This window comes from Ranitomeya imitator, chromosome 5 (genome assembly GCF_032444005.1).
Source record: "Ranitomeya imitator isolate aRanImi1 chromosome 5, aRanImi1.pri, whole genome shotgun sequence".
NCBI lineage: Eukaryota > Metazoa > Chordata > Amphibia > Anura > Dendrobatidae > Ranitomeya > Ranitomeya imitator.
The window spans coordinates 650,929,448-650,944,360 of record NC_091286.1 but is presented as its reverse complement, the minus strand read 5'-3'; the positions used below and the strand labels follow the sequence as shown (position 1 = coordinate 650,944,360).

The following is a 14,913-nucleotide window of genomic DNA, read 5'->3' as shown; positions in this document are numbered from 1 at the left end:
TGCGCGAGAAGGACGTGCCATGACGTCACGGTCATGTGACCGAACTACAAGGGGCCCTCGGAAGGTGAGTATATGTTTATTTTTTATTTTTTAACCTGGGACATACGTGGCTGGGCAATATACTACGTGGCTCTGTGCTGTATACTACGTCACTGGGCAATATACTACGTAACTGGGCAATATACTACGTGGCTGGGCAATATACTACGACACTGGGCAATATACTACGTGACTGGGCAATATACTACGTAACTGGGCAATATACTACGTGACTGGGCAATATACTACGTAACTGGGCAATATACTACGTCACTGGGCAATATACTACGTAACTGGGCAATATACTACGTGGCTGGGCAATATACTACGTAACTGGGCAATATACTACGTGACTGGGCAATATACTACGACACTGGGCAATATACTACGTGGCTGGGCAATATACTACGTGGCTGGGCAATATACTACGTGGCTGGGCAATATACTACGTGGCTCTGTATTGTATACTACGTGACTGGGCAATATACTACGTGGTTGGGCAATATACTACGTGGCTCTGTGCTGTATACTACGTGACTGGGCAATATACTACGTCACTGGGCAATATACTACGTGGTTGGGCAATATACTACATGGTTGAGCAATATACTACGTGACTGGGCAATATACTACGTGACTGGGCAATATATTACGTGGTTGGGCAATATACTACGTGGCTGGGCAATATACTACCTGGATGGGCAATATGCTACGTCACTGGGCAATATACTATGTGGCTGGGCAATATACTACGTCACTGGGCAATATACTATGTGGCTGGGCAATATACTATGTGACTGGGCAATATACTATGTGGACATGCATATTCTCTAGACTACCCGATGCGTTAGAATCGGACCACCATCTAGTACCATAATAACCATCCTTGAGGCCACTAACGAACGTTAAACACATTCACAATTACACTTGTGATTCAGACAAATCACCACTAGATGGCACCGAAGTACTGCACAGTCTGCATTGAGCTCCTTGCAAGGAGCGATCCCTGGATTTTATTTCTCTGCCTGGCGTTAAGAAGATGTATCAGTGGGTGGAGTCAGTTTTGGCGGGCGAAGTCATGTGACAGGACAGGTGTGGAGGATGCTCACCGTGCTTAGTGCTTGGAAGGAGCAATAAAACAGCAAATACCACAGGACCGTGCCGGTCACAAAGGGAGGAACAAACCACAAGAAGAAATATGAGACCACGAGAAATGGCGTGCATCCCAAAATCCTGAAACAGAGAGATAATGGATAAAAAAAGACTGTAACAATCTGATAAAAACACTCTAGGTTATTATCTGCTACCTATGACCAGTCATCAGAATAAATGGCTCTAATTCTCCTGGGCTGGGGGTAACAGAGACAATGGACAGTTCAAGATTCTAGGGAACAGGGGAAACAAAGAACGTCAGAAACTGGGGCAAAGAATGGACACCAGTGACAAAGGAAACAGAAATGGACACCAGGGTCAGGGGCAACATAGATGGACGCCAGTGACAAAGGAAACAGAAATGGACACCAGGGTCAGGGGCAACATAGATGGACGCCAGTGACAAAGGAGACAGAAATGGACACCAGGGTCAGGGGCAACATAGATGGACACCAGTGACAAAAGAAACAGAAATGGACACCAGGGGCAACAGAAGGACACCAGTGACAAAGGAAACAGAAATGGACACCAGGGGCAACAGAAGGACACCAGTGACAAAGGAAACAGAAATGGACACCAGGGGCAACAGAAGGACACCAGTGACAAAGGAAACAGAAATGGACACCAGGGGCAACATAGATGGACACCAGTGACAATGGAAGCAGAAATGGACACCAGGGGCAACATAGATGGACACCAGTGACAATGGAAGCAGAAATGGACACCAGGGGCAACATAGATGGACACCAGTGACAATGGAAGCAGAAATGGACACCAGGGGCAACATAGATGGACACCAGTGACAAAGGAAACAGAAATGGACACCAGGGGCAACAGAAGGACACCAGTGACAAAGGAAACAGAAATGGACACCAGGGGCAACAGAAGGACACCAGTGACAAAGGAAACAGAAATGGACACCAGGGGCAACATAGATGGACACCAGTGACAATGGAAGCAGAAATGGACACCAGGGGCAACATAGATGGACACCAGTGACAAAGGAAACAGAAATGGACACCAGGGTCAGGGGCAACATAGATGGACGCCAGTGACAAAGGAAACAGATGGACACCAGGGTCAGGGGCAACATAGATGGACACCAGTGACAAAGGAGACAGAAATGGACACCAAGGTCAGGGGCAACAGAGACGGACGCCAGTGACAAAGGAGACAGAAATAGACACCAGGGGCAACAGAAGGACACCAGTGACAAAGGAAACAGAAATGGACACCAGGGTCAGGGGCAACAAAGATGGACGCCAGGGACAGGGAAAACAGTGATGGACACAAGGGATGGGACACTGAAATGGAAGACAGGGATAGAGGCAAGAGAGATGGAGTTGCACACCATGGACAAGGGAAATCAAGAGAAGGACATCTGGGAAAGAGAACAAATAGATGGAGCCAAGTGCAGGGGAGACAGAGATGACTGCATAGGACAGGGGCAACAGAGAAAGACACTAGGGACAGGGGAGACAGATGTCGACACCAGGGGCATCAGAAATGGACATCAGGGACAGGGGTAACAGAGATCAGAATCCTGATTCATACCAATCATGATTTGGTGTTTGATCACTGTGGAGTTAATTATTTTCCAAGTGAGGAGCAGTTTTAAAAAATCCAAAAACAAAGAGACAATGTGGGTCACGATGTGTGTGACAATGGTGATGCTGAGAGAGGTTCTACGGCCCTCTGCGGGATAAAGGGCTGCGGGGGTTTCACCTCGGATGATTGTGCAGTGATAATGGAAGCAGGATGTTCTCGCAGTGTCGGGTTCAGCTGGTGCCACGTCTGTTCCCCTGCTGTCAGGACAGGCGACTGGAGCAGAGTACTACAGTACCTGTACTCTGCCTACCCCCCACTGACCGCAGGATCCCTTCACATAAAGGGGATTGTCTGGTTTACAAAACCATCTTCATGTGTCCCATTACATGAATTGGAACTGTGTAATCCTTCATTTCCCCTGTGGTGGCGCGGTAGAGAAACTGAACACGTGCAGCCATGTTCCCGCATAGAACAGGTGATCACTGTGATCAGGACACTTTGATTTTATTATTTTTTCTGTATCAAACCAAGTCACTCGATGCACCCTTTCGCATGGCCAAATATTTAACTACACCTTTCCACCTGCTTGTATTCCCTCTATTTTTACCCTCCTTCTTCTTTGATTGACAGTTGTGGCTTCATAGAACCCGATAAGGGCGGCGATAGATGGCAAACAAGGTGCACATAAAGTGAGCCGGTCAGCACAGAATGACTGTTCCCACTAAGTGTAATGTGGCGTAGGGCGGCAGCCATGGGCAAGGTACTTGTGCTTCACGCTCCAGCACGCTACATGAAAGTGGGGTTTAGCGATTATTGGCGACACGCTCTTACAGATCGCATGGTGCCATTGTTTTCGGCCGGCCAGGACCAGATGTTTCAGAGTTCAATGAAGGAGGCCATAGTTCATAAATAAACATATTTTTTTTTACTGAAGAATAACTTATGAGGAATGATGTAATAGACATTCATCTTCATGGACATCTCTGTCATTACATGGAACATCATCACACACTTTCCTCCATCTTCTGGAGTCACTTTCCACTTCACTTAGCTCTTCTTCCTCAACACAGCCCAGCACCCCATCACTGGAGCTTCCTCCTCTCGAATGTCGGCACTAAAGTCCAGCAAGCAAGAGTCCTATACCTCCACCTGTGGTTCCGTGTTCTTCTCCCTGAGGGGAGTTTTCTCTGCCAGTATACCCACCACTTAGCTTTACACTTTGTTGACGCCTCTGGACCACCAACATGGGGCCTTGCCCTTTGTCTCACTTATCTTCCGTCCCACTACCCAACTGACGGACAACTCCATCCCGTCCCACTAGGCTTGCTGCCCCAGGTCCCGACACTTCTTCCTTTTCTCCTTTTCTTCTTGGACAGACTATGGACACTGATCACTTCCTTCTCTTTGTCGCTTCTCCCGTAGGAGCTTACTACCTGCCCTGGTCGTCTCCCCCTTGCCACGAAAGCACCCACTGCATGCGGTTCTGCTACTCAGTCAGACCTTAGGTCTACTACCACTGCAGGCTGGTCCCTATCTGACTTTTTTGAAGGAAAGCTCTCCACTGTCTCCTCACTTAGCCTCTCCCACTCTGGGCTAGTTCCAACCATTAAGTCCGTCTCTCCCTGTCAACTACCTGTTCTTAGATAGAATATAACTTTATGACTAACAAATACAAATTACTAAACAAACTACACACCATAAAGTATTACAGCATAAAGAGAATCTATGAGGTATTGTCAAGAGGAAGATGAGAGACACCAGACCCAACAATGCAGATAAGCTGAAGGCTGCTATAAAAGCAACCTGGGCTTCCATAACCCCTCAGCAGTGCTACAGACTGATCGCCTCCATGCCACGCCGCATTGATGCAGTAATTGATGCAAAAGGAGCCCAGACCAAGTATTGAGTGCATTTACTGAACAGACATCTCAGTAGGCCAACATTTCAGATTTTAAAATCATTTTTCATGCTGGTGTTATAAAGTATTCTAATTTACTGAGATAATGACTTTGGGGTTTTCATTGGCTGTAAGCCATAATCATCAACATTAACAGAAATAAACACTTGAAATAGATCACTCTGTGTGTAATGACTATATAATATATGAGTTTCACTTTTTGTATTGAAGAACTGAAATAAATTAACTTTTTGATGATATTCTAATTTTGTGAGAAGCACGCTTTATTTCTTCTTTACATGTCGCATATGATGACTTTACAATTTTTTTTTCTTTTGCATCGCTAACAACAGTGTGCCTGTCTGTAGAGATCTGATATTGTCTGTAAATAGGAAACGGTGGCTCAGTGGTTAGCACCGCCGCCCTGCAGAGCTGGGGTCCTGGGTTCAAATCCCACCAAGGAGAACATCTGCAAGTAGCTTGTATGTTCTCCCCGTGTTTGTGTAGGTTTCCTCCAGGTTCTCTGGCTTCTTCCCACACTGCAGAGACATATCGATAGGGAATCTGGATTATGAGCCCCAATGGGGGCAGTGATGATAATGTGTGTAAAGTGCTGTGGAATTAATGGCGCTATATAAGCAAGTACTTGTAATGTAGCTGGTGTGGTGTGGAATATGATGACGGCATATAAGTAAATACATGTGCACTGCTGCCTATTAGGACATATTCCTAATTTGCTCTAAAAAGGTTTTGTTGTGCCCTGTCTATCTCTAAAACCAGCCCCTTCATTTTACAGCAATGTGGCTGCAGCACTAAAGAGGTTAATGGTGGGAATTGAGTTTTTTGTTTGTTTTTTCTCCTAATCCTCTTATTTCAGGGTATATTTTTAACATGAGTCAGGAAGGGAGCAGATTTTTGGTGTTAGGAGGAAACTCGCTCCCGCTAATGGAGAACGTACTGACTCCGTGTTAACGTTTCGCCCTGGTTGGCTTCCAACCCCGTGCTGGAGAGTAACAGACTGACCACTGAGCCACCTTATGTGATAAGTGCTCTAGACTTTATAAACATTGGGTTATTTTGAGGGCCATAATTTCTCAGACTGTATGGACTTTCTAATAAGAATCTGTCTTCATCGCTTTCCATCCATCTGGTGCTGAAACTTCCGAAACCAGGAGCTCAGACTGCAGCCAAGCGGATTCAGTTTTCTCTGCTCTATAAGAGCACCTCCCTATAGTAGGTGGCCATATACAACCCAAGAACGGGGTTCTGCTTGACCTCTGCTCCATTCATGGTCTATAGGACTACAAGAGAGAGCCACGCCCTGTACTCCTCTTCCTCCAGCAGTCCCATAGACAATGAGTGGAGTGGAAGTCGAGCATGTGCACCTCAGCTCCAATGAATACAGGGCTGCACAGCCACATTCGCTGGCTCCCTGGGGGTCCTTAGCAATCAGCAAGTTATGGATGTGGAGTAACTTGCTATTTTGAGAATAACCTTTTATACAGAGCCCTATAAAGGATGCTATACCCAAGCATTCTAAGTATGTGATTGGACAGGAGGATTTTTAAGACTTCCAATAGACAATGCAGGTGGGCTGAAGTAGGTTATTGAGTGTTACATGCAGCAATCAGAAACTGAGGTTGCACAGAGTGATGCCTGGGCTCAATAGGAGATCTGGGTTGCACAGAGTGGTGTACGGCTCAATAAGAGGTCTGGGTTGCACAGCGTGGTGTACGGCTCAGGAGGTCTGGGTTGCACAGAGTAGTGTACAGCTCAATAGGAGGTCTGGGTTGCACAGAGTGGTATGCGGCTCAATAGGAGGTCTGGTTTGCACAGAGTGGTACACGGCTCAATATGAGATCTGGGTTGCAAAGAGTGGTGTACAGCTCAACAGGAGAACTGGGTTGCACAGAGTGGTGTACGGCTCAATAGGAGGTATGGGTTGCACAGAGTTGTGCACAGGCTCAATAGGAGGTCTGGGTTGCACAGAGTGGTGTATGGCTCAATAGGAGGTCTGGGTTGCACAAAGTGGTGTACGGCTCAATAGGAGGTATGGGTTGCACAGAGTTGTGCACAGGCTCAATAGGAGGTCTGGGTTGCACAGAGTGGTGTACGGCTCAATAGGAGGTATGAGTTGCACAGAGTTGTGCACAGGCTCAATAGGAGGTCTGGATTGCACAAAGTGGTGTACGGCTCAATAGGAGGTCTGGGTTGCACAGAGTGGTGTAAGGCTCAATAGGAGGTATGAGTTGCACAGAGTTGTGCACAAGCTCAATAGGAGGTCTGGGTTGCACAGAGTGGTGTACGTCTCAGTGGGAGGTATGGGTTGCACAGAGTTGTGCACAGGCTCAATAGGAGGTCTGGGTTGCACAGAGTGGTGTATGGCTCAATAGGAGGTCTGGGTTGCACATAGTGGTGTACGGCTCAATAGGAAACCTGCATTGCACAGAGTTGTGCACAAGCTCAATAGGAGGTCTGGGTTGCACAGAGTGGTGTACGTCTCAGTGGGAGGTATGGGTTGCACAGAGTTGTGCACAGGCTCAATAGGAGGTCTGGGTTGCACAGAGTGGTGTATGGCTCAATAGGAGGTCTGGGTTGCACATAGTGGTGTACGGCTCAAAAGGAAACCTGCATTGCACAGAGTTGTGCACAAGCTCAATAGGAGGTCTGGGTTGCACAGAGTGGTGTATGGCTCAATAGGAGGTCTGGGTTGCACAGAGTTGTGCACAGGCTCAATAGGAGGTCTGGGTTGCACAGAGTGATGTATGGCTTAATAGGAGGTCTGGGTTGCACAGAGTGGTGTACGGCTCAATAGGAGGTCTGGGTTGCATATATGTTGTGAATTCTGTTGTCGAACTCCCTCCTGTGGTCGTGAATGGTACTTCGGCGAGTTCTGTCCATGGACTCCTGTCATGATAAGGTGATTCAGTACCACAATGGACATTGAGGTCAGAGCACATACAGTGACCTGACAATAACCCAAAAACATAGAACGAGCTCTGAGACGTGGAAACTCTGCTGACCGCAATCCCTAATCCTCTCCAACACACTAAAGGCAGCCATGGATTGCGCCTAACGCTCCCTATGCAACTCGGCACAGCCTGAGAAACTAGCTAGCCTGAAGATAGAAAATAAGCCTACCTTGCCTCAGAGAAATACCCCAAAGGAAAAGGCAGCCCCCACATATAATGACTGTGAGTAAAGATGAAAAGACAAACGTAGAGATGAAATAGATTTAGCAAAGTGAGGCCCGACTTTCTAAACAGAGCGAGGATAGAAAGGTAACTTTGCGGTCAACACAAACCCCTACAAAAACCACGCAAAGGGGCAAAAAGACCCTCCGTACCGAACTAACGGCACGGAGGTACACCCTCTGCGTCCCAGAGCTCCCAGCAAGCAGGAAAAAACAAATAGACAAGCTGGACAGAAAAAAACAGCAAACAAAATAGCAAAGCAGAACTTAGCTATGCAGAGCAGCAGGCCACAGGAACGATCCAGGAGGAAACAGGTCCAATACTAGAACACTGACTGGAGGCCAGGATCAAAGCACAAGGTGGAGTTAAATAGAGCAGCACCTAACGACTTCACCACATCACCTGAGGAAGGAAACTCAGAAGCCGCAGTACCACTTTCCTCCACCAACGGAAGCTCACAGAGAGAATCAGCCGAAGTACCACTTGTGACCACAGGACGGAGCTCTGCCACAGAATTCACAACAGTACCCCCCCTTGAGGAGGGGTCACCGAACCCTCACCAGAGCCCCCAGGACGACCAGGATGAGCCATATGAAAGGCACGAACAAGATCGGGAGCATGGACATCAGAGGCAAAGACCCAGGAATTATCTTCCTGAGCATAACCCTTCCACTTAACCAGATACTGGAGTTTCCGTCTTGAAACACGAGAATCCAAAATCTTCTCCACAATATACTCCAACTCCCCCTCCACCAAAACCGGGGCAGGAGGATCAACAGATGGAACCATAGGTGCCACGTATCTCCGCAACAATGACCTATGGAATACGTTATGTATGGAAAAAGAATCTGGAAGGGTCAGACGAAAAGACACAGGATTAAGAACCTCAGAAATCCTATACGGACCAATGAAACGAGGTTTAAACTTAGGAGAGGAAACCTTCATAGGAATATGACGAGAAGATAACCAAACCAAATCCCCAACACGAAGTCGGGGACCCACACAGCGTCTGCGATTAGCGAAACGTTGAGCCTTCTCCTGGGACAAGGTCAAATTGTCCACTACATGAGTCCAAATCTGCTGCAACCTGTCCACCACAGTATCCACACCAGGACAGTCCGAAGACTCAACCTGCCCTGAAGAGAAACGAGGATGGAACCCAGAGTTGCAGAAAAACGGCGAAACCAAGATAGCCGAGCTGGCCCAATTATTCAGGGCGAACTCAGCCAAAGGCAAAAAGGACACCCAGTCATCCTGATCAGCAGAAACAAAGCATCTCAGATATGTTTCCAAGGTCTGATTGGTTCGTTCGGTCTGGCCATTAGTCTGAGGATGGAAATACGAGGAAAAAGACAAGTCAATGCCCATCCTACCACAAAAGGCTCGCCAAAACCTCGAAACAAACTGGGAACCTCTGTCAGAAACGATATTCTCTGGAATGCCATGTAAACGAACCACATGCTGGAAGAACAATGGCACCAAATCAGAGGAGGAAGGCAATTTAGACAAGGGTACCAAATGGACCATCTTAGAGAAGCGATTACAGACCACCCAAATGACCGACATCCTTTGAGAAATGGGGAGATCAGAAATAAAATCCATGGAAATATGCGTCCAGGGCCTCTTCGGGACCGGCAAGGGCAAAAGCAACCCACTGGCACGAGAACAGCAGGGCTTAGCCCGAGCACAAATCCCACAGGACTGCACAAAAGTACGCACATCCCGTGACAGAGATGGCCACCAAAAGGATCTAGCCACTAACTCTCTGGTACCAAAGATTCCAGGATGACCAGCCAACACCGAACAATGAACCTCAGAGATAACTTTATTCGTCCACCTATCAGGGACAAACAGTTTCTCCGCTGGGCAACGATCAGGTTTATTAGCCTGAAATTTTTGCAGCACCCGTCGCAAATCAGGGGAGATGGCAGACACAATTACTCCCTCTTTGAGGACACCCGCCGGCTCAGATAAACCCGGAGAGTCGGGCACAAAACTCCTAGACAGAGCATCCGCCTTCACATTTTTAGAGCCCGGAAGGTACGAAATCACAAAGTCAAAACGGGCAAAAAACAGCGACCAACGAGCCTGTCTAGGATTCAACCGCTTGGCAGACTCGAGATAAGTCAAGTTCTTATGATCAGTCAAGACCACCACGCGATGCTTAGCTCCTTCAAGCCAATGACGCCACTCCTCGAATGCCCACTTCATGGCCAGCAACTCTCGATTGCCCACATCATAATTTCGCTCAGCAGGCGAAAACTTCCTGGAAAAGAAGGCGCATGGTTTCATCACCGAGCAATCAGAACTTCTCTGCGACAAAACAGCCCCTGCTCCAATCTCAGAAGCATCAACCTCGACCTGGAACGGAAGCGAAACATCTGGTTGACACAACACAGGGGCAGAAGAAAAACGACGCTTCAACTCTTGAAAAGCTTCCACAGCAGCAGAAGACCAATTGACCACATCAGCACCCTTCTTGGTCAAATCGGTCAATGGTTTAGCAATACTAGAAAAATTGCAGATGAAGCGACGATAAAAATTAGCAAAGCCCAGGAACTTTTGCAGACTTTTCAGAGATGTCGGCTGAGTCCAATCATGGATGGCTTGGACCTTAACAGGGTCCATCTCGATAGTAGAAGGGGAAAAGATGAACCCCAAAAATGAAACCTTCTGAACACCAAAGAGACACTTTGATCCCTTCACAAACAAAGAATTAGCACGCAGGACCTGAAACACCGTTCTGACCTGCTTCACATGAGACTCCCAATCATCCGAGAAGATCAAAATGTCATCCAAGTACACAATCAGGAATTTATCCAGGTACTCTCGCAAGATGTCATGCATAAAGGACTGAAACACTGATGGAGCATTGGCAAGTCCGAATGGCATTACTAGATACTCAAAATGGCCCTCGGGCGTATTAAATGCAGTTTTCCATTCATCGCCTCGCTTAATACGCACAAGATTATACGCACCACGAAGATCTATCTTGGTGAACCAACTAGCCCCCTTAATCCGAGCAAACAAATCAGATAACAACGGCAAAGGGTACTGAAATTTAACCGTGATCTTATTTAGAAGGCGGTAATCTATACAAGGTCTCAGTGAACCATCCTTCTTGGCCACAAAAAAGAACCCTGCTCCTAATGGCGACGATGACGGGCGAATATGCCCCTTCTCCAAGGACTCCTTCACATAACTCCGCATAGCGGCGTGCTCAGGCACAGATAAATTAAACAGTCGACCTTTTGGGAATTTACTACCAGGAATCAAATCGATAGCACAATCACAATCCCTATGCGGAGGTAGGGTATCGGACTTGGGCTCATCAAATACATCCTGGTAATCAGACAAGAACTCTGGAACCTCAGAAGGGGTGGATGACGAAATAGTCAGAAATGGGACATCACCATGTAACCCCTGACAACCCCAGCTGGACACAGACATGGATTTCCAATCCAATACTGGATTATGGACTTGTAGCCATGGCAACCCCAACACGACCACATCATGCAGATTATGCAACACCAAAAAGCGAATAACCTCCTGATGTGCAGGAGCCATGCACATGGTCAGCTGGGTCCAATACTGAGGCTTATTCTTGGCCAAAGGCGTAGCCTCAATTCCTCTCAATGGAATAGGACACTGCAAGGGCTCCAAGAAAAACCCACAACGCCTAGCATACTCCAAGTCCATCAAATTCAGGGCAGCGCCTGAATCCACAAATGCCATGACAGAATACGATGACAAAGAGCAGATCAAGGTAACGGACAGAAGAAATTTTGACTGTACCGTACCAATGGTGGCAGACCTAGCGAACCGCTTAGTGCGCTTAGGACAATCAGAGATAGCATGAGTGGAATCACCACAGTAGAAACACAGCCCATTCAGACGTCTGTGTTCTTGCCGTTCACCTCTGGTCAAAGTCCTATCGCACTGCATAGGCTCAGATTTAAGCTCAGGTGATACCGCCAAATGGTGCACAGATTTACGCTCACGCAAGCGTCGACCGATCTGAATGGCCAAAGACATAGACTCATTCAGACCAGCAGGCATAGGAAATCCCACCATGACATCCTTAAGGGCTTCAGAGAGACCTTTTCTGAAAATAGCTGCGAGCGCACCTTCATTCCACTGAGTGAGCACGGACCACTTTCTAAATTTCTGACAATATACCTCTATCTCATCCTGACCCTGACACAGAGCCAGCAAATTTTTCTCTGCCTGATCCACTGAATTAGGTTCATCGTACAGCAATCCGAGCGCCAGGAAAAACGCAGCGATATTACTTAATGCAGGATCTCCTGATGCAAGAGAAAATGCCCAGTCCTGAGGGTCGCCACGTAAAAAAGAAATAATGATCCTAACTTGTTGAACTGGGTCACCAGAGGAGCGAGGTTTCAAAGCCAGAAATAGTTTACAATTATTTTTGAAACTCAGAAATTTAGTTCTATCTCCAAAAAACAAATCAGGAATAGGAATTATCGGTTCTAACATAGAATTCTGAACCACAAAGTCTTGAATATTTTGTACTCTTGCCGTGAGCTGATCCACACATGAAGACAGACCCTTAATATCCATCGCTACACCTGTGTCCTGAACCACCCAAATGTCTAGGGGAAAAAAAAGGCAAAACACAGTGCAGAGAAAAAAAAAAGGTCTCAGAACTTCTTTTTTCCCTCTATTGAGAATCATTAGTACTTTAGGCCTCCAGTACTGTCATGATAAGGTGATTCAGTACCACAATGGACATTGAGGTCAGAGCACATACAGTGATCTGACAATAACCCAAAAACATAGAACGAGCTCTGAGACGTGGAAACTCTGCTGACCGCAATCCCTAATCCTCTCCAACACAATAAAGGCAGCCGTGGATTGCGCCTAACGCTCCCTATGCAACTCGGCACAGCCTGAGAAACTAGCTAGCTTGAAGATAGAAAATAAGCCTACCTTGCCTCAGAGAAATACCCCAAAGGAAAAGGCAGCCCCCACATATAATGACTGTGAGTAAAGATGAAAAGACAAACGTAGAGATGAAATAGATTTAGCAAAGTGAGGCCCGACTTTCTAAACAGAGCGAGGATAGAAAGGTAACTTTGCGGTCAACACAAACCCCTACAAAAACCACGCAAAGGGGGCAAAAAGACCCTCCGTACCGAACTAACGGCACGGAGGTACACCCTCTGCGTCCCAGAGCTCCCAGCAAGCAGGAAAAAACAAATAGACAAGCTGGACAGAAAAAAACAGCAAACAAAATAGCAAAGCAGAACTTAGCTATGCAGAGCAGCAGGCCACAGGAACGATCCAGGAGGAAACAGGTCCAATACTAGAACATTGACTGGAGGCCAGGATCAAAGCACAAGGTGGAGTTAAATAGAGCAGCACCTATGACTTCACCACATCACCTGAGGAAGGAAACTCAGAAGCCGCAGTACCACTTTCCTCCACCAACGGAAGCTCACAGAGAGAATCAGCCGAAGTACCACTTGTGACCACAGGAGGGAGCTCTGCCACAGAATTCACAACAGACTCCCTCTGGTGGCTGTGAATGGAGCTGCTGCTTCTGAGGTTCCTTCCACAGGTGACATGATTTATCCTTTGGTTGGCTGCTCTATTTAACTCCACTCAGATCGTTACTCCATGCCAGCTGTCAATGTTCCTGCATTTGTTCAGTTCGCTCTTGGATCTTTCTGGTGACCTGTCTACTCCAGCAGAAGCTAAGTTCCTGCCAGTTATTATTTGTTCATTGTTGCCTTGTCCAGCTGGATATCATGATTTTTCCTTACTAGCTGGAAGCTCTGGGATGCAGAGTGGCATCTCCGCACCGTTAGTCGGTGCGGAGGTCTTTTTGCACACTCTGCGTGGTCTTTTGTAGTTTTTTGTGCTGACCGCAAAGATACCTTTCCTATCCTCTGTCTGTTTAGTAAGTCTGGCCTCCCTTTGCTGAAACCTGTTTCATTTCTGCGTTTGTGACTTTCATCTTTACTCACAGTCAATATATGTGGGGGGCTGCCTTTTCCTTGGGGAATTTCTCTGAGGCAAGGTAGGCTTTATTTTCTATCTCTAGGTCTAGCTAGCTCTTAGGCTGTGAAGAGGCGTCTAGGGAGTGTCAGGAACGCTCCACGGCTATTTCTAGTTGTTGTGATAGGATTAGGGGTTGCGGTCAGCAGAGCTCCCACATCCCAGAGCTTGTCCTGTGTCAGTTTCACTATCAGGTCGTGCCGGGTGCTCCTAACCACCAGGTCCATAACAGTACAGCTGGCCCAAAGTATTAATGCATCTCAATAGAGGGATAAGAGAAGTTCTGAGACCATTTTTTTTTCTTTGCACTGTGTTTTGTCTTTCTTTTCCCCTAAACCTTTGGGTGGTTCAGGACACAGGTGTAGATATGTTTCTAGCTTTGAAACCCCGCTCCTCTGGTGACCCCGTTCAACAAGTAAAAATCATTATTTCTTTGTTGCGTGGTGACCCTCAAGACTGGGCATTTTCCCTTGCGCCAGGAGATCCTGCATTGCGTGATGTTGATGCGTTTTTTCTGGCGCTTGGATTGCTTTATGATGAACCAAATTCAGTGGATCAGGCAGAGAAAATCTTGCTGGCTTTGTGTCAGGGTCAGGATGAAGCGGAGGTGTACTGTCAGACGTTTAGAAAGTGGTCTGTGCTTACTCAGTGGAATGAGTGTGCCCTGGCGGCAATTTTCAGAAAGGGTCTTTCTGAAGCCCTTAAGGATGTCATGGTGGGATTTCCCACGCCTGCTGGTCTGAATGAGTCTATGTCCTTGGCCATTCAGATCGATCGGCGCTTGCGTGAGCGCAAAGCTGTGCACCATTTGGCGGTATTCTCTGAGCATAGGCCTGAGCCTATGCAGTGTGATAGGACTTTGACCAGAGCTGAACGACAAGAACACAGACGTCGGAATGGGCTGTGTTTTTACTGTGGTGAATTCACTCATGCTATCTCCGATTGTCCTAAGCGCACTAAGCGGTTCGCTAGGTCTGCCACCATTGGTACGGTACAGTCTAAATTTCTTTTGTCTGTTACTCTAATTTTGCTCTCTGTCGTCCTATTCTGTTATGGCAT

At 47.1% G+C, this 14,913-nt stretch overlaps 1 protein-coding gene across 1 annotated transcript in view; it reads right to left on the bottom strand.

Annotated features, from left to right (window-relative positions):
• Window positions 1-14,913, bottom strand: part of MFSD2B (MFSD2 lysolipid transporter B, sphingolipid) — a 94,440-nt gene that overhangs the window by 20,628 nt on the left and 58,899 nt on the right. The window contains exon 4 of the mRNA XM_069728158.1: window positions 1,149-1,272. Within this exon, the coding sequence (XP_069584259.1) occupies window positions 1,149-1,272 (124 nt within the window). The remainder of the gene's footprint in view (window positions 1-1,148; window positions 1,273-14,913) is intronic.